At 51.0% G+C, this 27,296-nt stretch overlaps 2 protein-coding genes across 7 annotated transcripts in view; both read left to right on the forward strand.

The window, feature by feature from the left end:
* Positions 1-20,658, forward strand: part of SLC44A2 (solute carrier family 44 member 2) — a 31,311-nt gene extending 10,653 nt beyond the window's left edge. The window contains exons 1-22 of one of the 3 annotated variants that reach the window (XM_018051065.1): positions 5,530-5,764; positions 6,224-6,272; positions 9,578-9,651; positions 9,773-9,857; positions 10,403-10,487; positions 10,686-10,796; positions 10,884-10,944; positions 11,032-11,155; positions 11,289-11,372; positions 11,457-11,569; positions 14,046-14,177; positions 14,269-14,368; positions 14,456-14,548; positions 14,725-14,809; positions 15,418-15,680; positions 15,767-15,861; positions 16,430-16,533; positions 16,638-16,711; positions 16,801-16,871; positions 17,036-17,124; positions 18,515-18,599; positions 19,066-20,658. In XM_018051065.1, the coding sequence (XP_017906554.1) occupies positions 5,728-5,764; positions 6,224-6,272; positions 9,578-9,651; positions 9,773-9,857; positions 10,403-10,487; positions 10,686-10,796; positions 10,884-10,944; positions 11,032-11,155; positions 11,289-11,372; positions 11,457-11,569; positions 14,046-14,177; positions 14,269-14,368; positions 14,456-14,548; positions 14,725-14,809; positions 15,418-15,680; positions 15,767-15,861; positions 16,430-16,533; positions 16,638-16,711; positions 16,801-16,871; positions 17,036-17,124; positions 18,515-18,599; positions 19,066-19,187 (2,136 nt within the window). In that variant the 5' untranslated portion in view covers positions 5,530-5,727 and the 3' untranslated portion in view covers positions 19,188-20,658. Of the gene's footprint in view, positions 1-5,529; positions 5,765-6,223; positions 6,273-9,577; positions 9,652-9,772; positions 9,858-10,402; positions 10,488-10,685; positions 10,797-10,883; positions 10,945-11,031; positions 11,156-11,288; positions 11,373-11,456; positions 11,570-14,045; positions 14,178-14,268; positions 14,369-14,455; positions 14,549-14,724; positions 14,810-15,417; positions 15,681-15,766; positions 15,862-16,429; positions 16,534-16,637; positions 16,712-16,800; positions 16,872-17,035; positions 17,125-18,514; positions 18,600-19,065 lie in introns of those variants that run through there. The other 2 variants (XM_018051067.1, XM_018051066.1) reach the window with 2 other exon arrangements.
* ILF3 (interleukin enhancer binding factor 3) overlaps positions 26,343-27,296 on the forward strand; it is a 29,828-nt gene continuing 28,874 nt past the window's right edge. For 2 of the 4 annotated variants that reach the window (XM_018051068.1, XM_018051069.1), the window contains exon 1: positions 26,346-26,522. The gene's annotated coding sequence lies outside the window, so the exon portion shown is untranslated. Of the gene's footprint in view, positions 26,523-27,296 lie in introns of all 4 variants that reach the window. The other 2 variants (XM_018051070.1, XM_018051071.1) reach the window with 2 other exon arrangements.

The raw sequence follows: 27,296 nt of genomic DNA on the forward strand, positions 1-27,296 counted from the left end.
TTCCGGATCCAAGGACTGAACCCATGTCTCCTGCATTTCCTGCCTTGCAGCTGATTCTTTACTGCTGAGCCACGGGGGAAGCCCCGCAGTACCCATGTTCCTTCTTTTATTTCCTGAGCCACCCACAAGGCAAGGCCTTGAGCCAAGGCTAAACCAGGTGCCTCTCTCTGCATCTTTAATTCCATCTTATGGAAGGATAACTCAAGTTGACAATGCAAGGCTATAGCCCACCTGTCCCATCCATGGCTACCGATTTCCCTGAGAGCTGAGACTTGCCTGCCCATGTGTCTTTCCCTCCCTAGCTTGGCCTCATAATGCTCAGACACCCTCAGTGGCTCCCACTCGCCCTTCAAAACTGGAGTAGGAACTGACCACTTGCTTCCTCCCCATAAAGTGGGTTATATATATATATATATATATATATATATACATGAATGGCACTAGTGGTAAAGAATCAACCTGGCAGTGAAGGAGATGCAAGAAATGTGGGTTCTATCCCTGAGTCAGGAAGATCCCATGGAGTAGGAAATGGCAACCTGATCCAGTATTCTTGCTTGGGAAATTTTATGGACAGAGGAACCTGGCAGGCCACTGTCCATGGGGCCACAGACAGTCGGACATGACTGAGCCACTGAACAGCAACGTATATATATATATATATTTTTTTTTGGCTGCTTCGGGTCTTAGTTGCAGCATGCAGGATCTTCTTTGTATCATGCTGGATCTATTTCTTGTAATTCATGTGGACTCTCTAGTTGTGGCTCTCAGACTTAGTTGCTGCGCAGCATGTGGGATCTTAGTTCCCTGACCAGGGATGGAACCCATGTCCTTTGCATTGCAAAGCAGATTCTTAACCACTGGACCACCAGGGAAGTCCTATATACATATATATTTTTTGGCTGCACCAGGTGGCTTGTGGGATCTTAGTTCCCTGACCAGGAATTGAACCTGTGACCCCTGCAGTAGAAGTATGCAATCTTAGCCACTGGACTGCCAGGGAAGTCCCAGCACCAGCTGTTCTTATCTGACTGTTTCCCCTCTGCCGATCAGGCTGCCATTTGGCTGACATGAGAAAATTCCAGTGCTCCTTTCTCTCTCCTCCACCCACCTTACCAGTTTCACCTGCTTTCAGATGGTAGAAATATGCTCTTTCATCTTCCCATCATACTTGCTGAAGTTTTGAGTTTTATATATTTGTATGCATGATTAATCTGTGTGGAATTTGTTTTGCTGTGTGGTGGGAGTGGAATTAACTATTTTCTCCCTAACGCATAGTCAAGGCAACTGACTGATTCATCCTTTCCCTGCCCACTGGATATTTATCATGTATTCAGTTCTTCTATGTGTAAAATTAATGCAAATTAATTTAAAAAAATACATGCATCTGGAGAACTCTAAGCTGCATTTTTTATTTTCAGTCTTAGCTATATATAAGTGAATAATATATTGTGGTTTTTCATTGAACAAATCCTGACTAAGTGCCCGTTCTGTGTCAGGTGCAACGCTGAGTGCTGGGGACAGTGTTATGAAGAAAACAGAAATCCTTGCCCTTGTGCAGCCAACAGACATGGGGAGAGACAGTGAACTGTCAGTGTGTAAATAAGTGATGTGGCAGGTGGCAAGACACAAAATAAAATAGGGTAACAGGAGCGGGGGAAAGGGTGCTGTTTCAGATAGGATCATCAGAGAAAGCCTCTCTAAGGAGGTGATGTTTGAGGTTGAAAGAGGTGGAGAAGGACTTTCCCTGTGGTCCAGTGGCTAAGACTCCACACTCCCAATGCGGGGATCCTGGGTTTGATCCCTGGTCAGGGAACTAGATCCCACATGCTGCAGCTAAGAGTTCACATGCCTCAACCAGGACCTGGCACAGCCAAGTAAATAAATATAAAAAAAGAAACGTGGAGCCAAGTGGCTTTCTCAGGGAAGAGATCTCTAGGGAAAAGGAACAGCCCGTGCAAAGGTCCTGATGTAAGAACCGTGCCTGGTGTGTTTACAATATAACCAGGGGGACGAGGGCTCATGGTGGCAACTCCACCATCCTCGACAGCAGATACCCAGCCCAACTTCCCTTGGGTTTTTTTTTGTTGTTGTTATTGTTGTTTTGCTGGAATATTTGGGGGCTTGAAATTCAAAAAAGGAACATATATATATATGTGTGTGTGTGTCAATCTTTTCTCAAAAAAATTTAACTTTCCACATAAAAGCAATTGCTGTACCAGTGTCTGTCTCCTATTTAGAAGTAGACAGTTCAATAGCAAATAGAGTTTTGTGACATTTTATGAATCCCTCATAGTCACAACCACTGATAAAAGTGAAAAAGTTTTAAAACAACAGTGTATAGTATAATAGAGTATAGTATAGTATCATGCTCAGTTGCTCTGCTACTGCTGCTGCTGCTAAGTCTCTTCAGTCGTGTCCGACTCTGTGTGACCCCAGAGACGGCAGCCCACCAGGCTCCCCCATTCCTGGGATTCTCCAGGCAAGAACATTGGAGTGGGTTGCCATTTCCTTCCCCGATGCATGAAATGAAAAGTGAAAGTGAAGTCGCTCAGTCGTATCCGACTCTTAGCGACCCCATGGACTGCAGCCTACCAAGCTCCTCCGTCCATAGGGTTTTCCAGGCTCAGTCACTCAGTCATGTCCAACTTGCGATCCTGTGGACTATAGCCCACCAGGCTCCTCTGTCCATGGGATTTTCCAGGCAGGAATATTGGAGTGGATTGCCATTTGCCATTTCCTCCTCCAGGGGATCTTCCTGACCCAGGAATCGAACCTGCGTCTCCTGCATTGGCAGGCGGCTTCTCTACTGCTGAGCCACCTGGAAAGCTGTAACCAGTATAACCTACAGTATAACAAGGAGGCTAGTGAATGGAATGGAGAAGGAAAGGGGAGCATGAAAGGGGCTGAGGGCAGGGATGGGACAGGGCAGAGTGGGCACAGCCTTGTGGGCCATGGGGAGGACTTGGGCTTTGGCTCAGAGTGAGGTGGGAGCCATAGAGGGTTCAGGGCAGAGGAGGGACATACCCTGAATCGGGTGATCACTGCCTCCGCTGGGCCCTACCAGGGAAACAGACTGGAGTACAAGTGTGAGAGCTCAGACACCAGGGTGGAGACACCTGCACTCTTCAGGCAGGAAATGACAGCCACGTGACAAGATCGGGGGCCGAGGAGGGGGTGAGAAGCTGTTGGATCCTGGAAGAGAACTGCAAGGTTTCTGGCCTGAGCACCAGGAGGGCAGAGCAGCCTGGGGGACCATGGTGGTTTGATATAGCCGTGCTGAATGGGAGGTGTGCCATGAGGCCCCTATGTGGGGTGCTGAGGGGGGCACGTGCCACAGGGCCGTGCCACTCAGGGGTGAGGCCTTCCCCAGAGACCCACATTTGAGCATCATCAGGGTGGAGCTGGAGTCTGCAGGAGTGTCCCCAGGGGACCTAGCACATCTGAAAGAGAAGAAGCTTCAGCCTGGGCACCGCTTGCCCTGGGCAGGGTGGGACCAGTTTGTCTTTGAGTTGGCAGGGACCACAGGAACCACAAGGCTCCTTTGAGAGGCCTGGTCACCCAAGGGCATGGCTTGGAGCCTTGGACCTCGCCTGTTTGCTGAAGGTTGTGGGCCAGGGGGCAAGTGGGGCCTTGACAGCTAGAAGCCACTGGGGAGGAGGTGACATTTCTTTCTTTTTTTTTCATTGTGTGTTTATTTTTGGCTCTGCGGGGTCTTTGTTGCTGCGCAGGTTTTCTCTAGCTGTGGCAGGCGGGGGCTACTCCAGTTGCATTGTGCGGGCTTCTCCTAGTGGTGACTTCTCTTGTTCCAGAGCACGGGCTCTAGGGTGCACGGTAGTTGCGGCTTCAGTAGTTGCCGCTCCTGGGCTCTGGAGCACAGGCTCAGAAGTTGTGGCGCTCGGCTTAGTTGCTTCGAGGGGTGATCTTCCCAGACCGGGAATCCAACCTGCATCTCTCTCATCGGCAGGGGGATTCTTTACCTCTGAGCCACCTGGAAGTTCCAGGAGGTGGTGTTTCTAGGGACAAGCTGAGCTGGTGACCAGACTCCCACCAGGGGTTACCTGACTTGGAGCAGCAACAATTATTGAACACCAACTGTATATGACCACATTGATAATCCTGTGCTGACTCTGTGCCCCACCCTGGATATCTCTTCCTGTTGCCTACACTCCCATACCAATTGTATCAGGCCATGTCACCCGTAGAGTTGAATGTGGTGTGATGTATGCACCTGGCCTAAGTGCTGTTGGGAGAAGCAGTCTGAACAGGAGCATGATCAAAGGAGCATACTGCTGACGTGGGGGTGGATAGCTGGGGCAGGGGGGTGTACCCTACCAGCTTTACAACTCCTTGCTGTCCCTATACCCCCCCAATTGTATAGCTCTTGATGGGCTATATACCCCATACCACCAGTACCCCATACCTACTGTATACCTCCACATCAGTTGAATACCCCTGTACTGGCAATACAGTACATCTATGCCAACTGTATACTTGGTCTCCATCCCATGCCTGGTCTTTGGCTGGTTTTTGTTTTATTTATTTCGCTGTATAGCGTTTTAGTTTCAGCACTCAGGATCTTTCATTGAGGCACACAGACTCTCTAGCTATGGCTCAAGGGTTCAGTAGTTGCAGCCAGTGGGCTTAGTCGCCCTGAGGCATGTGGGATCTTAGTTCTCTGACCAGGGATCAAACCCATGTCCCTTGTATTGCAAGGCAGATTCTTAACATCTGGACCACCAGGGAAGTCCCCACTGTGGCTGGTTTTGGTTTTACACTTTAGTCCTTTTCACAGATGAGGAAGTTGAGGCTCAGAGAATACAGGCACTGGCTCAGATGGGGCAGGATCATTTGAGTCCAGGCTTACCCTGTAGATGTCAGCTCCCCAAGACTGGGTTTCACAAATGCCACTGTACCCAGGAGGTGCTCAATAAATGCATGTTCTTCAAAGCAAACGCTTCAGGATTATCAGCTGTAAGAGGGTGCAGGGACGGTAAGCTGAGATGTGTAGCCTTGGGGGCCACAAAGGAACCAGCCGGGAGCAGTGCCAGACAGGGATGTGGCATGGGGTAGGGGAAGGGACTGTCATTTCTAATTTGGGAGTTCTCAGGAGACACGAGTGTGGATTTTTATATGGACTGTCTCAATATTTAACTGTTGGCACTTACTCTTTAAAAAATGCACCCACAGGTTGGAGAGCATTCAGCCCAAATGGGCTGAATAATTGGTTGGTTGGGTTCAGCCGTCTGCCTGTTTTGGGGTGCCTGGCCAGACACTGATGCCTCAGTTTCCATATCTGCAGAATGGGACAATTATTAGGTGCCTTTCAGGGCTGAGAGATGTTTTAGGGCTGTGTCGCCTCGTTGCGGGGCGCGGGGCAGGCTAGCCCAGGCCATTGGGTAAAGCCAGAGTTCCCTGGGTGGGGGGGGAGGCGGAGAGGGCTAAATTGGGCGGCGGGTGAGTGGCGGGAGCAGCTGCCTCCCCGCCCTGCTCTCTCCTCCCTCTCTCCCTCCCTCCCTCCGTTTCTGGGTCCAGTAGGTCCGAGGCAGCCGCTCCGCTAGGGCCGGTCTGACCGGTTTGGGCCGTCCCGCCTGGCTCTTTGCTGGGAGGAGCCGCCGCCAGTCGGTCCCTCGGTCCCTCCCCTGGGGACGCCCGCGCGTCCGGACCGGAGGGCAGAGGGGGAGCGGCGGCGGGAGCAGGCAGGCGCCGTCGGGCCGGGCGCCTGCAGGGATGGGGAAGGAGCAGCAGCTTTATTACGGGAAGCACGGTAGGCAGCGCCCCCCTCCGCGCACGCGGGCCTGGCAACTTGGAGGGAGCAGCCCGACGACCCGGGGTAGGGGGGTTGAGGGGAGCGCGGAACGGCAGATCTCAGCCTGTACCTGCCTCGCCTCCGCATCACCTGCCAGCACCCCTCAGCCCCTAGGCCCACCCAGAGGTCCCTCCAAAATCCCCGCATCCCAGAGGTCTGGGCTCGTAGCCTGCTTCTCCAGATCCCGTTTTTGGGTCCTCCCCCTCCCACCGGACTCCCGGGCAGCACCTTTTTTAGCCCCAATCCCAGTCCTTCCAGTGAGTGGTAGCCAGGTGATAAATCGGGCAGTTCACGGAAAATCCAGTTATCTCTGAATCTTACTCCTCTGTGGCTAGAGACATCCCTGGGAACATCTTGGGGAAGGGTGGTCTGCCAGCTTCATTTTGGACCACCCGGTTCAATCTTTCTGATTTTCAGGAACACCTCAGAAGTATGACCCCGCCTTCAAAGGACCCATTTACAACAGGTAAGGGGTCTGGGTTCCTGGGAGGGGCAGTGTCAGCTAACATTGCTTCCACCCCTGTTTCTTTACACCCACACCCACATCTGTTCTCCAACAAACTGGTGATACATATTTGCAACTTAGAGATAAAAGAGTGGTAAAAGAAAGATAAAGGAATTTTCTTCATCTATAGAGAGTCTTTACAAATGCATTTTTTTCAATTCAGGCAAAAGACTGGAACAGACCATTTAATAGAACCAGAAATACTATAGACAGTGGGGTTATGGAGAAATGTTCAAACTCACTGGAAAGTAAATGAATGTAATGTAAAACAGGAACCAAATAGAGTTTCCCCCTCACAGGTTAGCAGAGGTTAAAAATAGACACACTAAAAAAAAAAAAAGACACACTAGGGTATACACAAGTAGGAATATAATATTGTACACATGAAAATTACATAATGTTATAAAACAATGTTACTTCAATTAAAAAAAAATGACACATATTCTGCTCTGAAACTAATTGATACAGTCTTTTTTGGAGGGAATTAGGAAATATGACATTAAAAAAAATGTACAGCTCTTCGTTCCAGAAATTAAAATTATGTGAAAAAATTTCTCTCAGTAAACCTTGCCTGTGCTGTGCTGTGCTTAGTCGCTCAGTCGTGTCTGACTCTTTTCCACCCCATGGAATGTAGCCTGCCAGGCTTCTGTTATCCATGGCTATTCTCCAGGCCAGAAGACTGGCGTGGGTTGCCATGCCTTCCTCCAGGGGATCTTTAGAACCCGGGGATCAAACCCAGGTCTTCTGAATTGCAGGCAGATTCTTTACCAGCTGAGCTACCAGGGAAGCCCAAACCTTACCTGTGTGTGTTAGCCTGTCAGTAGTGTCCGACTTTTTGTGATCCTGTGGACTGGGTCTCACCAGGCTCTTCTGTCCATGGGATTCTCCAGGTAAGAATCCTGGAGTAAGTTGCCATTTCCTTCTCCACAAACCTTGCCTAGATGGGCAAAAACCAACAATCTGAGTTGCGTGTCTGGGAACTAGTTAGATACATTACAGTGCATCCTTAGGTTATTTTATTACACAGCTGCTAAAATGTACAAGCCTGGAGAAGGAAATGGCAACCCACTTGCCTGGAGAATCCCATGGACAAAGGGTCTGAGCGACTGAGCGACTAAACCACCACAACCAAAATGTACAAGAGCCCTTCTGAGTCCTCACATAGATCCCTCTCAATATAATAGCGAAAAAAGCAAGACACAAACTGTGGTGTATCATAATCATACCTGGGTTAACCAAAAAACTTTTTTTGGAAAACATTTGTACCAATAAATTAAAAACTCACAAGAAATCATTAACAGAGGTTTCTCATGGAGAGGAGGATTATGTGGGAGGTAGTTCTTAATTAAGTAAATCCCTGTATGGTTTACATTTTATCATATTCATATTTAACCTTATGATATTAAAAAATAGTTTAAGGTCTACTCTCTTAACAATTTTCATAATTTATCATGCAACATTATATTTACCGTGTTGTACATTATATCACTAGTACTTATTTATCTTACAAATGGAAGCTTGTACCTTTTGAATACCTTCATCCAGTGCCCCCTTCCACTTCCCAAACCCTACCTCTGGTAACCACATGTCTGATCTCTCTTTCTATGAATTAGTTTCTTTGTTTTGGAAGTATAACTGACCTACATCACTTAATTAATTCTGGGTGCATAACATAGTGATTCAGTATTTCTGTACATTGCAAAATGGTCCCCACAAAATAGCTTAAATTTTAAAAAACATTAATCCATAATGCTGGTAAGGATGTAGTGAAATGGGCACGTAATCAAAAGAGAGCTAAACAATGCTGCAGCCTGCATTGAGGATAGTGTAGCATTAGGTATTAAAATTATGTTTTATTTTTTGCTTTTTAAAATTGAGTTATAATTAATAGACAATATTATATTAGTTTCAGGTGGAGTCTGTAGTCATTCAGGATTTTTTGTATGTTGTGAAATGGTCACTGCAATAAGACCAGTTACCATCCATTACCATACAGTGTTATTAGAATGGTTTTGACCTCATTCCCTGTGTGTATCACATTCCCATGGCTTGTCTGTTTTGTAGTTGGAGGTTTGTACCTCTTCAGAAGCTTGTAACTTTTAATCCCCTTTACCTGTTCTGTCCGTTCCCCCACCCACCTCCGCTCTTGACAACTGCCAGTTTGTGCCCTGCATCTGTGAGTCTGTTTCTGGTTTGTTTTTTTGTTTGTTTGTTTTGTTTTGTAGATTTTACATATAAGTGAAAGCATACATTATTTGTTTTTCTCTGTCTGCCTTATTTCACTTAGCGGGATATCCTCCAGGTCTGTTGCATGTTGTGCAGATGGCAAGATTTCACCCTTTATGGGGGGCTGAGTGATGTTCCAGGGCTACCAGGTGGCTCAGCAGTAAAGAATGCACCTGCAAAAATAACAGATATGAAAAACAAAAGATACAATTTTAAAAAGAGAGAAAGTGTCCACCTACAATGTAGGAGATGTGGGTTCAATCCCTGGGTTGGGAAGACCCCCTAGAGAAGGGAATGGCAATCCTTTCCAGTATTCTTGCCTGGAAAATTCCATGGACAGAGGAGCCTGGCGGGCTACAGTCCATGGGGTCGCCAAGTGTTGGACACGACTAAGTGACTGAGTGCGCGCGCACACAGACGCACACACAAGTAATATTCCATTGTATACGCATATACCACACCGTTATCCACTCAGCTGTGGATGGGCACTTAGGTTGCTTCCATATCTTGGCTATCATCAGTAGTGCTGCAATGAAAGGCATTAATAGTTAAAATTCACCGCATTGGTACCACTCAGGAACATGTGTCCAGATATCACATGGAAAAGGAAATGGCAACCCACTCCAGTGTTCTTGCCTGGAGAGTCCCAGTGACGGCGGAGCCTGGTGGGCTGCCGTCTATGGGGTCGCACAGAGTTGAACACAACTGAAGCGACTTAGCAGCAGCAGCAGTGGTACATTTACAAGGCAGGACAGGGCTTCCCAGGTGGCTCAGAGATAAAGAATCCACCTGCCAATGCAGGAGACTCAGATTCAATCCCTGGGTTGGGAAGATCCCGTGGAGGAAGAAATGGCAAACTATTCCAGTATTTTTGCCTGAAAAATCCCATGGACAGAGAAGCCTGGTGGGCTACAGCCCACGGGGTACCAGAGGGTCGGACACAACTGATGACTGAGCATGGACGCGTGCACAAGGCAGGTTGGGTCCATGATATCCAGGGCACCAGTACTCCCACACTGATATGGTCTCTTCCTCCACAGAGGCTGCACAGATATCATTTGCTGTGTCTTCCTCTTCCTGGCTATCGTGGGTTATGTAGCTGTAGGCATCATAGGTAAGCGAAGGAGGGGATGGGATGGTGGTTCCTGGGTCTGCAGGCAGCCCACAGCCTCTGGGGCAGACAGGGAGCTGGTGGTGGAGTCCCATCACCTCAACATTCCTGGATCCCTCCACAGCTTGGACCCATGGAGACCCTCGAAAGGTGATCTACCCCACTGACAGCCGAGGCCAATTCTGCGGGCAGAAGGGCACGAAAAATGAGTGAGTGTGGCTCCTTGGGGCCTCCTGGGTCTGGAGAGACTTCCTCAGTACTGGGGAGAAGGTTCTAGGCTTCCCTCACCTCCATCCATCCACCAGTCCAGTCAGCAAGTATTTATAAAACTCCCACCATCCCCAGCCTCTGTTCGAGGCCTTGGGGACAGGGCTCTCAATGAGACATTCAAAGTCTTGTCCTCTGGCGGCCCAAATATTAGGGGAGAGACAGAGAAGAGACAGCCCTAGATCTGATGTCAGGTGAGGCAAATGGGCAAGTTCAAAATGAGCTGTGCCGCTCCCTGGCTGTGTGACCTACAGCAAGTGTCTCGGCCTCTCTGGGCCTCATCTCCGAAATGGGGATCCTGACGTTCCCATTCTTGTGGGACTCTTCTGATGGTTAGATGAGCCAGGACATGTCCAGTGCTTAAACGGCACCTGGCATGAAGCTGCTGCTGTGGTTATTATTGTTGTTATTTCTATTTTCATTAAGAAATTCTGTATAGGCCGACGGAGAAGTCGTAACAGTTTCCGTCTCCCTTCCCCAACCCCAGGAACAAACCCTTCCTGTTTTATTTCAACATCGTGAAGTGTGCTAGCCCCCTGGTCCTGCTGGAATTCCAGTGTCCCACCCCCCAGGTAACTTCCCCCCTCTCCTCCTGTTTTCTCTCCCCCGCTTACATCAGTCAGGTCCTTTTTCCTCCTCTAGCAGTAGCTTCTCTCCCAGCCCTCTTTCTCCCCTTGATGAATAAGGGGCAGGAGGGTGGGACCTCTGTCCTAAGGGGATCAGGTGTCTCTTCTGACCCCACCCAACCCCTGCCTCCTGCCCCTCCCAAGATTTGTGTGGAGAAATGTCCCAGCCGTTACCTCACCTACCTGAATGCTCATGCATCTGAGGACTTTGAGTACTACAAGCAGTACTGTTTACCTGGCTTCCAGAAAAACAAGGTAAGTGGATAAATGCCCAGGGAGCCTGGGCAAAGGCAGGTCCAGAGTACTGGCCCGCAGGATCGACCACATGCTGTCTCTTGGCAGGGTGTGGCTGAAGTCCTTCGAGATGGAGACTGCCCCGCTGTCCTCATTCCCAGCAAACCCTGTGAGTCTGGGGTCCCTTGAGCTCAGGAGGGGCCTGAGGAGGTTTCAGGGGCTCCACCTGACTGGTCCCGTCTCCAACTCCGTATAGTTGCCCAGCGATGTTTCCCGGCTGTCCATGCCCACAAGGGGGTCCTCATGGTGGGCAACGAGACGACCTACGAGGATGGGCATGGCTCTCGGAAAAACATCACGGAGCTGGTGGAAGGCGCCAAGTGAGGACCTCGATCCGCCACGCCAGCACTGTGCTTTCCTGGGGGGTGGGGTGGGGTGGGGAACAGGGCATCCCCTGGAGCTGGCCCAGTCATGGATTGGGATCCTACCTAAGCCTTGTCTGCCCTCCCCCAGGAAGGCCAGTGGAGTCCTGGAGGCCCGGCAGCTGGCCATGAGGATATTTGAAGATTACACAGTCTCCTGGTACTGGATTATCATGTAAGTTGAGAGGGAGGGTGAGCTACCCTATCTGAGACTGGTGAGGGGACCAGGATCCACTTACGTCCCTGTTTTATCTCTCAGAGGCCTGATTATCGCCATGGTGCTGAGCCTCCTGTTCATCATCCTGCTCCGATTCTTGGCTGGCATTATGGTCTGGGTGATGATCGTCATGGTGATCCTGGTCCTAGGCTACGGTAAGTCTCTCCCTCCCTGTGTCCTCCCCTCCCCACTGTCTGCAAAGTGCCTGTGCCCTTGGAGCTGTCATTGCCCATCAAGAATCTTCTCTTGGGACTTCCCTGGTGGTCCAGTGGTTAAGACTTCATGCATCCAATGCAGGGGGCATGGGTTCAATCCCTGGTCAGGGAACTAAGATTGCACATGCAGTGCTAAGTTGCTTCTGTCGTGTCTGACTCTTTGTGACCCTATGGACCATAGCCCGCCAGGCTCCTCTGTCCATGGGATTCTCCAGGCAAGAATACTAGAGTGGGTTGCTGTGCCCTCCTTCAAGGGATCTTCCCAACCCAAGGATCGAATCCGTGTCTCTTAGGTCTCCTGCATCGGCAGGCGGGTTCTTTACCACTAGTGCCACTTGGGAAGCCCAAGATCCCACATATCCCACAGCCAAAACAACCCAGAATCTTCTTTTGAGGAAATTCCCTGGCAGTGGCTAGGACTTGCGCTTTCACTGCTGGGCCCTGGGTTTGATCCCTGATCACAGAACTAAGATTCTGAAGGCTGTAAGGTATGACCAAAAAAAAAAAAAAAAAATTCTCCCGAGCCATCAGACATTCTCTGTGTCTTTCACTGGGAATATTTGTGAAGATGTTCATCTCAACATTGTTTATGAGAGCAGACACTTGGAAACAACTTCCATGCTCATTTATGTGCGATGGGTTAGATCATAATGTTCCTAAACAGGGCTGGATCTGTATTTTGTTGACAGCAAAGTCATTGTCAAGAAGGCCATCTGGCACAGTGGTTAAGGCCACATGCTCTGGCACCAGAGAGCCCAGGGTATGAATACAGCCTCTTCCAGTTCCTTGCTCTATGACCTTGGGCAAACTCAACCTCCCCATGCCTCAGTGTCCTCCTCCATAAAATGGGAATAATTAGTATTTACTAGTTTAGAGATTTGATGAGAAGAAGATAGGCTATGAATGAGATGGGGAAGGGCCCTGTGACTCTGAACACAGTGCTTCATGTTCTGTTTATTCATTTAAACTTCGCCAGATATGCAACCTAAACTGAGGACACAGATATTAAAATATTTTTTTTTTTTTTTTTTTTTGCCCACACTGTGCAGCATGTAGGATCTTAGTTCCCCAACCAGAGATCAAACCCATGCCCCCTGAAGTGGAAGCTCAAAGTCCTAACCACTGGGCTGCCAGGGAATTCCCAAAATATTCATGTTAATAGTGGTTTCTAGCTAGGTGCTGGCAGTTCAGGTGGTTAGCTTTTTGTTTTTGTTTTTCAAATAGTTTTGTTGCCTTTGTTACTTGGTGACTCCATGGTAAAGAATCCACCTGCAATGCATGAGACTTGAGTTTGATGCCTGGGTTGGAAAGATCCCCTGGAGAAGGAAATGGCTACCCATTCCAGCATTCTGGTCTGGGAAATCCCATGGATGGAGGAGCCTGGTGGGTTACAATCCATGAGGTTGCAAGAGTTGGACATGACTTAGCAACTAAATCACCACCATTACCATCTTGCTACTCCCCTTGCCTGTGCTGGGTCTTAGTTGTGGCACAAGGGATGTTTTAGTTGTGACATGTGAACTCTTACTTGTGGCATGTGGGATCTAGTTTCCTGACCAGGAACTGAGCCTGATGCCCCTGTATTGGGAGCATGGGAGTCTTAACTATTGGACCACTAGGGAAATCTCTGGTGACTAGCTTTTTGTACATTATCCGTACTTTATAATTTTCTTCTACAGAGAGCTAAAGAGAATGCTGAGAATCCCTAATGCTGCCCCACTGGATGTTAGCACCCATGTCCTCCCTCCCCACCCATGAATCATCATTACAGGGTGGCAGAGGGGTCAGGTTGGAGGAGGAAATGGCAACCTACTCCAGTATTCTTGCCTGGAGAATCCCACGGATAGAGGAGCCTCACGGGCTCTAGTCCCTAGGGTCTCAAATAATCGGACACGACTGAAGCAACTGAGCATGCAGAGGGGTCAGGAAAGCCTCAGGTCACACAATACCCTGATACCTGCTCACTCATCCATCTTGTATTGAATGACTATGTCCTGGGCAGTCTTCTAGGTCCTGGGCTTACAGCAATGAATACACCGGGACAAATCTTACTCTTGTGGAGTTTATATTCCAGGGGGGTATGGGCAAGATGGACAAGAAACAAACCAGGTAACCTCTGGGATGTCAAAACAGTGAAGGGGGATAAGAATTTGGAGTATAAGAGGGAAGGGATCCTAGAAGGTTGCATGAGAAGGTGACTTTAGGGCAGAGACTAGACGATGTAGGGGATCCAGTCGGGGAGAGACTGAACCGGGCAGCAGGAACAGCCAGTGCAAAGGCCCTGAGGCAACAGCAGCCCCCTCTCAGCCTTGGTTTTTGTTTTCTGTTAAATGGGTATCATTGTACCTGCTTTGCAGCATTGGGGAAGCAGTGGTTGGGCTGAGGTCAGTGGTAGCACAGTGGTTCCCCTGTGCAGGAATATTGCATTGCTACATGGAATATGCTCGGCTGCGTGGTGAGGCCGGCTCTGACGTCTCCCTGGTGGACCTTGGCTTCCAGACAGACTTCCGTGTGTACCTGCACTTGCGGCAGACCTGGGTGGCCTTCAGTGAGTCCCAGTTCCCCACTTGGTGAGGCCTGGGTGGGAGCGGGGAGCCCAGGCAGGTGGCAGACTTGAATTCACCCTCTGCCCCCCACAGTGATCATTCTGAGCATCATTGAGGTTATTATCATCTTGCTGCTCATCTTTCTACGGAAGAGAATTCTCATTGCCATCGCACTCATCAAAGAAGCCAGCAGGTGGGTGCTGGGGTGCCAGAGGGTCCCCAGCTGGGGCATTCGTGGGGGCTGCTTGGGCTTTGATGTCTGTGTCTCTGCTCCTTCCAGGGCTGTAGGATACGTGATGTGCTCCTTGCTGTACCCACTGGTCACCTTCTTCCTGCTGTGCCTTTGCATCGCCTACTGGGCTAGCACCGCTATGTATCCACCGTCAGATCCTGGTCTCTGACCCCAGGGATGGCTAAAAGTGCCCATCTTGCCTGGAGATGACCCGCAGCCTGGGGGCAAGGCCAGAACCTGCTGTGGGAATGGATTGTTTTTCTGTGCGCCCCTGTGGTCCCTAAGCCCTGAACTTAGATTCCTTAACAAGCTTCTAGCTTCCTGTCCACTTCCAATGAAGCTGTCTATAAGATCTTCAATGACACCAGCTGCCCAGTTGCTGGGAAAACCTGCAACCCCGAGGTGAGTGTCCCCAGATAGAGGGATGGCTGTTTCTCTGATAGCCCACAGATGATCTGAAATCTCTTGTTCCCACTTGGGGACCACTGGAGCAAACATTTGATGCCTGCTGTATGTCCTGTGCCAGATGCAGGGGGCATGGGGGGGAAGAGATCCAGCCTGGCCCTCACTCCCCCCGACTCCCTAAGTGCTGATCCACTCACCTTCCCCCCCCCTTGACTTCGTCTCCTGCTACTGCGCCCCTCTCTTCACCCAGTGGTGGCCAGTTCTTGCTTCCAGAACCCTGTCCTTGCTTTTCACCAGCCCCTCACCTGCCCTCTGTGGTCTTCATAGTGATCTCTGCCACTTGTGATCTGTCCACGTGGCCATTCCGTTGATCCTCATGATAGTTTATCCTGTCTTCCTGATGCCCATTGAGACAACGAACTCTGATCCTGCTTTTAGAACCCCTTTTGCAAGCCCTTCTTGGAAACTCCCAGTTCCTTGACTTAACTCAGTTCCTCATGACTCCTCTCCCACTCCATGGCCCACCTGACCTGGACCTGATGCCCAGAGCCCACTCTGAACCACAAGGCCCTAAGATATGACCAGGCTCTGCGTCCCTCCCACAGACCTTCCCCTCCTCCAATGAATCCCGCCTGTGTCCTGGAGCCCACTGCCAGTTCGCCTTCTATGGTGGTGAATCGACCTACCACCGGGCCCTGTTGGGCCTGCAGATCTTCAACGTCTTCATGTTCTTCTGGCTGGCCAACTTCGTGCTGGCACTGGGCCAAGTCACACTAGCCGGGGCATTTGCCTCCTACTACTGGGCCATGAACAAGCCGGATGATTTGCCTGCCTTCCCGCTCTTCTCTGCCTTTGGCCGGGCGCTCAGGTGGGGACCCAGGTGGGCTGGGGGTTGGGGGTGAGATGGAGTGGAAGAGGCCTGGCCCGGCCGCTGACCACCCCCTCGGCTCACAGGTATCACACAGGCTCCCTGGCCTTTGGCTCCCTCCTTCTGGCCGTCGTGCAGGTCATCCGAGTGATGCTGGAGTACTTGGATCAGCGCTTGAAAGGTATGGCCCACAGGTGGTTGACATGATTCCCATGGCGGGGCGGGGCTACGGGGGTAGACTGGGATTGATTCTTGGAGGGAGGTGGGGCTAAATTGCTGGGACCGAGTTTGGTTGCTGCCTATGGGGCTTTCGTGATTCGTTCCTGTGATGAGGAATGGCTGGAAGAGCCCATTGAAAGGAGTTCTTTCCGTTGAAGGGGCGGGAACAAGAGGCGGGGCCGCCATTGGTTCCTGAAGAGACGGTCAGGCTGGGATTGGTTGTACTTTGGGGTGGAGCCAAGGAGGTCTCAAGGATTGGCTTTTGCCTGGGAGGCAGGGCCAGGGTAGCCGTGTGGGTTGTCACTTACTCCTATCTTGGGGGACTGGGCTGACGGTCGGTCACTGTTGGTTCCTACCAGCTTGCGGGACAGGACCCCAAGGGTCCTGAATCAAGTCTCCCTTTCCTTGTCTATTCGAGAAGGGGGCTCTAAGAGTACTGGACTCTGCCAAGTGTGTGAAGCAAGGAAGTAGGGGCTCCTACCAGGCCGAGTGGGGTTTCCTCTCACCTCTGCCTCTCTCTCATCTACCAGCGGCAGAGAACAAGTTTGCAAAGTTCCTCATGAGCTGTCTCAAATGCTGCTTTTGGTGTCTAGAGAAATTCATCAAATTCCTCAACAGAAATGCCTACATCATGGTGAGTAGGCCTGGGGCCAAGATCTAACACCAGCTGCTGCTAGCTGGAGGAGCCCTCATTCCCCGGCCTGGTGGGGCTGACCCATTGCTCCCACCTCCCTCCAGATTGCCATCTATGGCACCAACTTCTGCACCTCAGCCAGAAACGCCTTCTTCCTGCTCATGAGAAACATCATCAGGTCAGGGAAAAACACCCTTCTTTGGCTACCTCCCTCCTCCCCCAGGCCCTGAGCCAGCATTCACGTCTGCTTCTTACTATCCCCTGTAGGGTGGCTGTCCTGGATAAAGTCACCGACTTCCTCTTCCTGTTGGGCAAACTTCTGATAGTCGGTAGTGTGGGTGAGTGTTGTCTGGCTGCAGAGACTGTTGGAGGCCATTAGTGAGCTGCTATCGGCCCCCATGTCTTCTATAATAACCGTCTTCTCTGGGGTCTTCTTGGTGGTGGGGGAGGCATTTCCTTTATCCAGAACCCTCAGCCATCTCCATTTCCTTCTGCTCTCCAGGGATCCTGGCTTTCTTCTTCTTCACTCACCGAATCAGGATCGTGCAGGACACAGCACCACCCCTCCATTATTACTGGGTCCCTATAGTGGTATGAACCTTTAGGGGTGGGCAGGGGTTGGGGAGGAGATGTCAGGACTCGCCTGGCGTCCTCTGACTGGACAGATGTGAATGGAAGCAGAGGTGGGGAATGGTTGTTTAACTCAGGCCACAAATGTTTATTAAGTACCAACCATGTTCCGGGGCCTCCCTGGTGACTCAGTGGTAAAGAATCCGCCTGCAGTGCAGGAATTAAAGGAGGTGCAGTTTCAATCCCTGGGTCAGGAAGATCCCCTGGTAGAGGGCATGGCAACCCACTCCAGTCTTCTTGCCTGGAGAATCCCATGGACAGAGGAGTCTGGTGGGCTACAGTCCACAGGGCCACAAAAAGAGTTAGACATGACTGAAGCAACTTAGCACAACCATGTTCCAGGCACGACCTGGGAGGGCTTCCCTTCAAAGGCCTTACAGCTTAGGAGTAAATAGACATGGCACCTCTCTGGTGGTCCAGTGAAGACTCCATGCTGCCAATGCAGGAGGCATGGGTTCGATCTCTGCTCAGGGAAGTAAGATCCCACATATTCCACATGCCCATGATGATGCAAATTAGATGTATGCTTGCAAAGTTGTACGTTCCAGAAGAAGAATTACAGGGAGCCAAGTGTTAGAGCTTGCAGTGGAGGATGTGGGCAGGTGTGGGAGTCTAGAGGGCTTCCCCATGGAAGTGATGTCATGTCTAAGATTTGAAAGAGATGCAGGCAATATTGTGGCAGAGGGGACAAACACCTGAGGCAGGTCTGTGCCAGGAACAGTGAGCAAATGAGTGTGGTTGGTGTGGACGGAGTGAAGGGATGAGGAGGTGGAGACTGGGCAGGCAGAGGATGGGGCTGTGGCTAGGGGTTTAGGTCATCCGCCTAAGAGCAGTACCGTATCTGAGTGCAGCACTTGGAGCCCAGTGACCTCGATTTTTATTTTCGTTCTTTGTTTGCTACTTCTGAGTGACTCTGGGCAAGTTATTTAATCTGTTCACTTTAGTCAATCAATGTTTATCAAGTACCTACCAAGGCCCTCTGAATTTCCAGGTTGCTGGGGGATATAAATGGAACAGACACAGTCTAGTAGGGATGTGGGCATTACAGCTGTCATGTACTAGGGACTTCCCTGGCAGTCCAGAGGTTAAGACTCTGTGCTTCCAATTCAGGGGGCATGAGTTCGATCCCTGCTCGGGAACTAAGATCCCATACCCCTTGTAGTGCAGCCAAAAAAATTAAAAAGAATACTGTCAAAACCTATCATTCCCTAAAAAATGCAGCCAAAGGCCTTAAATGAGGGGCTGGCTTATCAGCAGGGAAATGGCATGCTGCTAGCAGGAAGGGATGAGGTGGTGGGTAGAGGTTGCCCTGGGCAGAAGGGTGGAAAGAGCTTGTCTGTCCTCTGCCCAGACGGTGGTCATCGGCTCCTACCTGATCGCCCATGGCTTCTTCAGTGTCTACGGCATGTGTGTGGACACACTTTTCCTCTGTTTCTGTGAGTAACCCCTCACCCCCGACCCTTGCTGGGCCCTGACTCGCTTCTCCCCTTTGGGCAGAACATCTCCCTGCGATGGGGCTACACATCTGCCCACCTGGTGCCCGCGGCCTCCCCAGAGCCTGGCTGTCCCTAGGGCCCCAGGTTGCCCCACCTCCCACCCCACCCCCAGCTTCTCCCCCCGCGTTCAGAGCTGCTCCATCCTCTTGTCCTTTGGTCAGGCTGCAGCTGGAACACTGTCCCTTGGGCCCTCGGCTTTGGAGTTTCTGGCTCTGTGGGGGGCATCTGTGGCTGCCACTAACTCTGGTCTCTCCGTCTATTTTTTGGTTTTTTGTTTTCTCTTTTCTCTTCCTCTCCTCCATGCCTGCTGGCTTCCCTGAAACCCCGCCCCCCCGCCCCGCCTCCCTCATCCCCTCCCTTCCTGACCACCCCATTTCCCCCCTTGCTGGTTCCTGGGGGAGCCCAGGTGAGGACCTGGAAAGAAATGACGGCTCTCAGGAGCGACCCTACTTCATGTCGCCCGAGCTGAGAGACATCCTGTTGAAGGGGAGTGCGGAGGAGGGGAAGCGGGCGGAAGTCGAGGAGTAGAGAGGGAGGCTGGCTTGTAGATCGGGGCGGGTGCATGCGGGGCTTTCGGGCCTGGGAGCGGGGATCAGCGTGTGTTTGTGTGTGTGTGTGCGCCCCCCCCGCCCCCCACCCCCGTTCCCACCTCGCTGCAGTCCCAGCGCCTCTTGCTTCTTAACCCTCTGAGGCTTCTCTGTGGCCCACCCCCCTCCCCATCCACCCACCCAATCTCCCGGTGCCCCCGCCCGTGGGCTCCCCTCATGCCGCCTGCTCTGGGGCCTCTCTCCGCAGTGGAGGACTTGGAGAGGAACGATGGGACGCCCGAGAGGCCTTACTTCATGTCTCTCACCCTCAAGAAGATCTTGAACAAGACCAACAAGAGGCAGGCGGAGGCCTAGAGGCCCCGCCCCCACCCTCCCTGGAACTTTCGTGATGTGTGCTGGGCAGCTGGGTCAGAACCCTCAGCCCATCGGGCTGACCTGAAGTCCTATCACTGCCGCCCCCTTCCTGCCCCACCCATCATCCAGTTACCACCAGGGAACCTGCAGGATTTGGGGCATCACCTCCCTATGCCAAGGGCCAGTCGTGAGTTTTCTGGGCACCTCCCCCCCTCACTACTTCACCCCCCACCAGCCAGGATAAGAATCCAGGTGGGGCTTCTTCTTATCCAACATGTGGGGCCTCTGTGGGCTGCCCTGTGGTTCCTGCCCCCTCTTACGACAGGACAGTATTTGTGTCTGCAACAGCGGTGGCTGCAACAAGGCCACTGTAACCTGCGTCTGCTCTGGCCAGGATGCCAGAACCCTTTCTCCAGGCTGAACAACTGGCTACTGGCCACTGCAGGCATTTCTTTATTTTTAAACCTGGACATGCATTAAAGGGTCTGTTAGCTTTTTCTGTCTTCACGGCTGAGATGGGGCCGCTAAAGAATGCTTATGTCCCCTCCTTGGGTGTTGCTGTATGTACCCAGGTAGGGGTGTCTCCTGGCCAGGGAGGCAGCAGCTGGGGTGTTGATGGGGTGGAGAAGAGGGAGGTAGGTTGTGGGGGCAGGGAGGCTGGGGGTAGGCTGGTGGGGAGGAGGTTTGTAATAGCGACAAAAATGAAAACCGGCTGGCTGGCTGAGTCGGGCCGAATTTCCCCTTTTCTCTGCCACTTATTGACACACCTCTCTTTGTAAGAGACATAAGAAACTGAATCCACCCAAGGGACGATTTCGAAGAAAGGGGGGATGGGGGTAGATGCCTTGGGCAAATGGGCACCCCCCACCCCCAGTCTCCTCGATTTGAGGATCTTTTGCCAAATGTGTTGAATTCAGGGGAACTGGTGTGCCCGTTCTCCCTTCGCCATATCTCAAGGCCCCCCGATATGGGATCTGGAGAAACCCCAACCTGGGGTTTCTGTCTCCTGTGCCTACCTGCCCCCCTCCCCCATTCTGTCCACACACCCCTATGTGTAACTGCATTCCAACCACTAATAAAGTGCCTATTGTACAGTGCCTGGGCCTGGAGTGTTTGTGGGGGAGAGTGGGAGGCTGGTGGGGGAAACGCCAGCTTCCGCCACCCTGAGATCCTCCGAGCTGGGGCCACTCTCTCCTGGGGGAAGGAGGGAGGGCAGGAAGCCCACTGTCTGCTGGTCTCCGACTGAATTCTACCATGCAGCCGTTCAGGTTTCTCCTGAACAAATACCCCTTATTAGGCTCTGATCCCCAGACTCCAGAAGGCGGCAGTGACCTGCCCACCTCCTCGGCACACTGCCTGGACACGTGCCCCCAGGCAGGCTTTGTCCTGGGCCCAGCACTTGGGCACCACAATCTAGTTTAAGTGGCTTCAGACCTGCCAAGCCGCTCCACCCTGCTCACTACTGCCCCCTAGTGCCAGCTCTGTTACTGTCACCTCTGGGCCAACTGCTCCACCTTGTTAATTTTCTTTCTCGCCCCAACGTTGCCTTTTTTTGTAAATAGCTACCATTTTTGGAGTACTCCTTATCTGCACACATACAGTCCCAACTCATTAAGGCAGGGAAGTTTGGCGTCTCTGAAGGTCGCCCAGCAGGAAAGGGGCTGAGAAGTTTAAGTCTCATTGCCTCAAAGCCCTCAGCTTCTATCCTGTACAGACACTCTCTAGGTTTGCTTGTTCACCTCAATCTTTTGGGTTTATTCCTTTCTTACTGCCATCTCTTGTTAACCCTGCCTCCAAAATAGCTCCTAAACCTACTTGTGTGTTAACTCGCTTCAGTCGTGTTTGATTCTTTGCGACCCTATGCCTGCCAGATTCCTCAGTCCGTGGAATTCTCCAAGCAAGAATACTGGTGTGGGTTGTCATGCCCTTCTCCAGAGGATCTTCCCAAGCCAGGGATTGAACCTGAGTCTTATGTCTCCTGCATTGGCAGGCAGGTTCCTTACCACTAGTGCCACGTGGAAAGCCCAAACCAGTTTACATCTCTCCATATTTTCAGCTCCCAACCCTCATTATCAACTCATCTGCCCTCATTTCTTCAGTTTCCCTCACAGGCCCAGAAGGGCGCCTGTATAACATCTGAGTTCACACTTCCTCTGCTCAAGAACCCTCCACGGATCCCTTTTACTGAGTGAAAGCCAAAGCAACCCACAGGGCCCTGCCCCATCTGCCCTCTTGAACACACTCAGGCTGACCTCATGCAACCGCCCTGGGCGCGGGGCTTATGCCAGGCACATCATCTGGCTCTTTTCACCTAGCTCCTTATCCTCCTGCTTTCAGCTCAGGTGTTGCCTCCAGGAAGTTTACTTGCTCACTGAAATCTGTTTTAGCAAACTTGTGGATACCAAGGAAGGAAGTGGGGTGGGATGAATTGGGAGATTGGGATTGACAGTTACACTTTATTTAGTTTTCAGTCAGTCCCTCAGTCGTGTCCAACTCTGCGACCCCAAGGTCTGCTGCACACCAGGCTTCCCTGTCCATCACCAACTCCCAGAGCTTGTTCAAACTCATGCCCATCAAGTCGGTGATGCCATCCAACCATCCCGTCCTCTGTCATCCCCTTCTCCCGCCTTCAATCTTTCCCAGCATCAGGGTCTTTTACAATGAGTCAGTTCTTCGCATCAGGTGGTCAAAGTATTGGAGCTTCAGCTTCAGTCCTTCCAATGAATATTCAGGACTTATTTACTTTAGGATTGACTGGTTTGATCTCCTTGCAGTCCAAGGGACTCTCAAGAGTCTTCTCCAACACAGTTCAAAAGCATCAATTCTTTGGCACTCAGCTTTCTGCATGGTCCAACTCTCACATCCACACATGACTACTGGAAAAACCATGGCTTTGACTATATAGACCTTTGGTGGCAAAGTGATGTCTCTGCTTTTTAATATGCTGTCTAGATTGGTTGTAGCTTTTCTTCCAAGGAGCAAGCATCTTTTAATTTCATGGCTGCAGTCACCATCTGCAGTGATTTTTGGAGCCCAGAAAAATAAAGTCTGTCACTGTTTCCATTTTTTCCCTATCTATTTGCCATGAAGTGATAGGACCGGATGCCATGATCTTAGTTTCCTGAATGCTGAGTTTAAAGCCAACTTTTTCACTCTCCTCTTTCACTTTCATCAAGAGGCTCTTTAGTTCTTCTTCACTTTCTGCAATAAGGGTGGTGTCATCTGCTTATCTGAGGTTATTGATATTTCCCCCTGTAATCTTAATTCCAGCTTGTGATTCATTCAGCCCTGCATTTCACATGATGTACTCTCCATACAAGTTAAATAAGCAAGGTGACAATATACAGCCTTGACATACTCCTTTTCCAACTTGGAACTAGTCTGTTGTTCCATGTCTGGTTCTAACTGTTGTTTCTTGACCTGCATACAGACTCCTTAGGAGGCAGGTCAGGTGGTCTGGTATTCCCATCTCTTGAAGAATTTTCCAGTTTGTTGTGATCCACACAGTCAAAGGCTTTGGCGTAGTCAATAAAGCAAATGTTTTTCTGGAACTCTCTTGCTTTTTTAATGATCCCTGTTTAGCACAGGGAACTCTACTCTGTGCTCTGTGGTGACCTAAATGGGAAGGAAATCTAAACAAGAGGATATATATGTGTATATATACACATATACACACACATATATACGTACATAACCTCAGATATGCAGATAACACTACCCTAGCAGCAGAAATCAAGAGGAACTAAAGAGCCTCTTGATGAAGGTAAAAGAATAGAGTGAAAAGCTGGCTTAAAACTCAACATTCAAAAAATTAAGATCATGGCATCTGGTCCCATTCCTTCATGGCAAATAGATATGGAAAAAATGGAAACAGGTACAAACTTTATTTTCTTGGGCTCCAAAATCACTGCAGATGGTGACTTCAACCATGAAATTAAAAGATGCTTGCCCCCTGGAAGAAAAGCTACAACCAACCTAGACATCATATTAAAAAGCAGAGACATCACTTTGCCGACAAAAGTCTGTACAGTTGAAGCTATGGTTTTTCCAGTAGTCATGTACCTGAGAGTTGGACCATAAAGAAGGTTGAGCGCTAAAGAATTGATGCTCTCAAACTGTGGTTATAGAGAAGATTCTTGAAAGCCACTTGGACTGCAAAGAGACCAAACCAGTCAATCCTAAAGGAAACCAACCCTGAATATTCATTGGAGGTACTGACACTGAAGCTCCAGTCATTTGACTACCTGATTCGAAGAACTGACTCATTGGAAAAGACCCTAATGCTGGCTGGGAAAGATTGAAGGCGGGAGAAGGGGATGACAGAGGATGAGATGGTTGGATGGCATCATCGACTCGATGGACATGAGTTTGAGCAAACTCTGGGAGCCAGGGAAGGACAGAGAAGCCTGGTGTGATGCAGTCGATGGAGTTGCAGAGTCAGACACGACTGAGTGCCTGAACAGTACACATGTATGTACCTATCACCCTACTGTACAGCAGAAACTAACACTGGAAAGCAACTGCTGTTGCTTAGCCTCTAGGTTGCGTCTGACTCTTCCGTCCGTGGGATCTCCCAGGCAAGAATACTGGAGTGGGCTGCCATTTTCCTTCTCCAGATCTTGCCATTTCTTCTGCCAGATCTTCCCCGCCCAGGTACCAAATCTAAGTCTCCTGCATTGATAGGTGGATTCTTTACCACTGAGCCACCAGGGAAGCCTAGTCATGATCTTATCTGCCCCTGTATCAGAGATTTAATAGGGGCTGCCTTAGAAGAATGAGATACTCAAAAGCCAGCTTTTCAGAAATGTAATCTTGGGAATACCCTGCCTCCTTTGAGCTGTTAGGATTCAGTGCTTTCACTGATAGGGGTGCGAGTTCGATCCCTAGTCAGGGAACTAAAACCCTGCAAACTGAGTGACTTGGCCGAAAAAGAAAATGTAACCTTGGGACCCTTTCGAAAGAGGTCTAAGGACTTGAGAGTCAGAAAACTAGAAATCTTCCTTGTTCTGCCACTTGGTAGCGCTGTTAGCTTGGTCAAGTTGCCCTACCACTGTGCATCTTCCCTCAAGTGTCATACAGAGGCATAGCTGATCTCCAACTTTCGGCTAAAGCCAAATTGTCAGCTCTATTGTTATGGTGCTCTAGAACAATCTAAACTTATTTTAGCTAATTTTGTCTGAATACTTGTCCCATTAATTTAACCAAAACATTCTCCAACCTCAAGCTTTATTTAAAAAAGATTTCCAAGTTGGGGTGGGGTGGGGAAGGCAAGATGCTGAATGCCCATCATTTACGTGAAAAACACTGATAAAAATAAATAAAACATCTCTTTAGATACATAAAACATCTCTTTAGATACACCGAAAAACTTTACAGTGGTTGCCAAGGACAGTGTCTGGAAGAGGCAAACTGACTCTGTTTTCTTACATTCTTTTGCACATTTGACATTTTGTATCATGTGAATAATCATTGGTTCAAGACCCTAAGTGTAAATAAAAATGAAAAGTAACGGGTACAGCATCCATTCATTCTGTAGTCATACTTTTACACCTTACCTTTTTAACAGTAACTATCATTTTGGGGCATTTGTTCTGCGCAAAGAATTGTGCTAGGTGCTTCTAAGAAAAATCATCACCATTTTGAAGATAACGATACGGAGGTCCAGGGACCTGTACTATTCTTGGTCACATCCGGAGACTCAAACTTCGGGCGACACTGGATCTTGCATTCTGAACTAGCTGCTCCCTCCTTACGTTTTTGTAAGGAAGATCCAAAATTAGGGCATTAAGTCTTAAACGACTTCTCGTCTTCTCCAGGAAACGGACGCCGACACTGAAGGGGAGCGGGTTTTAGTTTAGTACACTGTACAACAGGGATCTCACAAAGCGCTCGGGAGGAGACAACGACACCAGGCTTGTAAAGAAAAGGCGCTGGGTCCCGGATAACTTTACTTATGAGCCCCAAGATATGGTTGGCCGAGCAACTGTCGCAGCCCTGCGAAAGACAGAGAAGCCTCCAGTCCGGTCTTTTTCTGGATCAGGCGTCAGTTTGTCCATCTGCGAAGTGGGGACTGGAAGATCCCGACCGACTCGGCTTTGCTCTTCGGAGGCTCCGCAATCCGGCTGGGCGCTACATCGGATAAAGTTTTAACACCAAAGACCCGAGGTGTTCGCTCTGACTAGCCCAGGGACAGCAACGAGGAGCTCGGCGCGGCCGTTGCTCGCACACGCACCTCGAGTCTCCTCGGCCTCTCGTGAAGATGCGGACAGTGTGGACAAAGTTTCGCCAGAATGCCTCGGTTGGAAACGATGAAAGCGCTGCAGAGACCCAGCCGCTACGAGGACGCTAAAGCGCCTGCCTCTAAAGGTCGCTTCCGCCAACATACTTCGAGCGTAAGATGGCGTCCGCGCAGGCGCGTAAACTAGCAGCGGCAGGAGGCTCCGCCCCTCAACCTGCAACACCTGGTAGTGGCTTATCAAAAACCGCCATTGAAAAAAGAGCGCCGATATTGTCACATGACTCAGGTCTACCAATAAGACAAGGGAAAGGCACAAAAGTCCTTGTCACGTGGCCAAGGAGAACTTGGAATTTGCCACTGTCACATGATCAAGCAGAGGCGTGGAAAGGGGCAGGGAAACCGTTCCGACGCCACGTAACAGCTACGTTTCTGACACGTGACTAGGGCCCTCGCTCTCTTTGTCCCTCCTTCCCTTTCCGGCTGGGCCTGCGTCGAGCGGCAACGCAGCGGCGAAGGGGCGGGGCTCCGGCCGGTCACGTGCTCTCGCACCTCCCCGGCGCGCGCCCGCCCGCTCGCCCCCGGCCCCGGCTCCTCCTCCTCCTCTTCTCGCCATTGCAGTTGGACTCAGCAGCCCGGTGCGCACCGCGTGGCTTTTGGGGGGAGACCCCGGTGGGCTCTGGCAGGAGGGCGGCGGCTGCGGTCAGAGAAGGGGACGCGGACGAGGTAAGCGTCAATGTGGCGGCGGCCAGGCCCGCTCCCGCCTCTCCTCCTCCCCCCTGTCAGTCCTCCCACTCAGCGCGGGCTTCGCTAAGGAGTAGCCGTGACAAGGCCTGAGGCGCCCCGCGCTCCCCGCCTCCGCCCGGTCCTTTCGCCCCGGCCACTGGCCCATTCCTCCCTTGTCAGCCTCGCTCCCGCGTTCGGCCGTTAACTCTCCCCCATTGTGCCGAGGAAACAAAATGGCGGCGGCGGCGGCGAGGGCCCGGTGCGCGCGCATCCGCCCCCCTCGCGGCCCCTCGGCCGTCGGCGGCGCCTCTCTCGGGGGGTGCGCGCGCACCGGGCCCCCGGCCGCCGCCTCCCCCGGGCCGGGCTTTGTCTGTTGCGGCGCACGCGCGCATGTGCTTGGAGCACACACCCCCTCCGGCCCGGAGCATCCTGACCCGCGATGCAAGGACGACCCCCCCTTCCACCTCTCCTCTTTGTCCCAGTCCCGCCCCGAGTTTCAGGAGGGTCCCAGGTTCCCGAGGCGGGAAACATTTCCTTCTTTGTCCTTACGTGGGGCAGAGAGGCAAACCCCTTCCCTGGAACCCCATACTTAGGTGGATTGCAGGGAAAGCTGCTTGGGGTCCCCAAATCTCTGGCTAGCCAGCCCTCCCCTAGATTAGGAAGCAAATCTAGCGGAGGATTTAAGCTTTCTCTCTTCAGGCGATTCGTTGATGTTGGGATTTTTTCCCCCCAGTCTGTTTAGGACTTGCATTCTCCCCCAAAACTGATCTGGTG

The sequence above is a fragment of the Capra hircus genome, chromosome 7 (genome assembly GCF_001704415.2).
Source record: "Capra hircus breed San Clemente chromosome 7, ASM170441v1, whole genome shotgun sequence".
NCBI lineage: Eukaryota > Metazoa > Chordata > Mammalia > Artiodactyla > Bovidae > Capra > Capra hircus.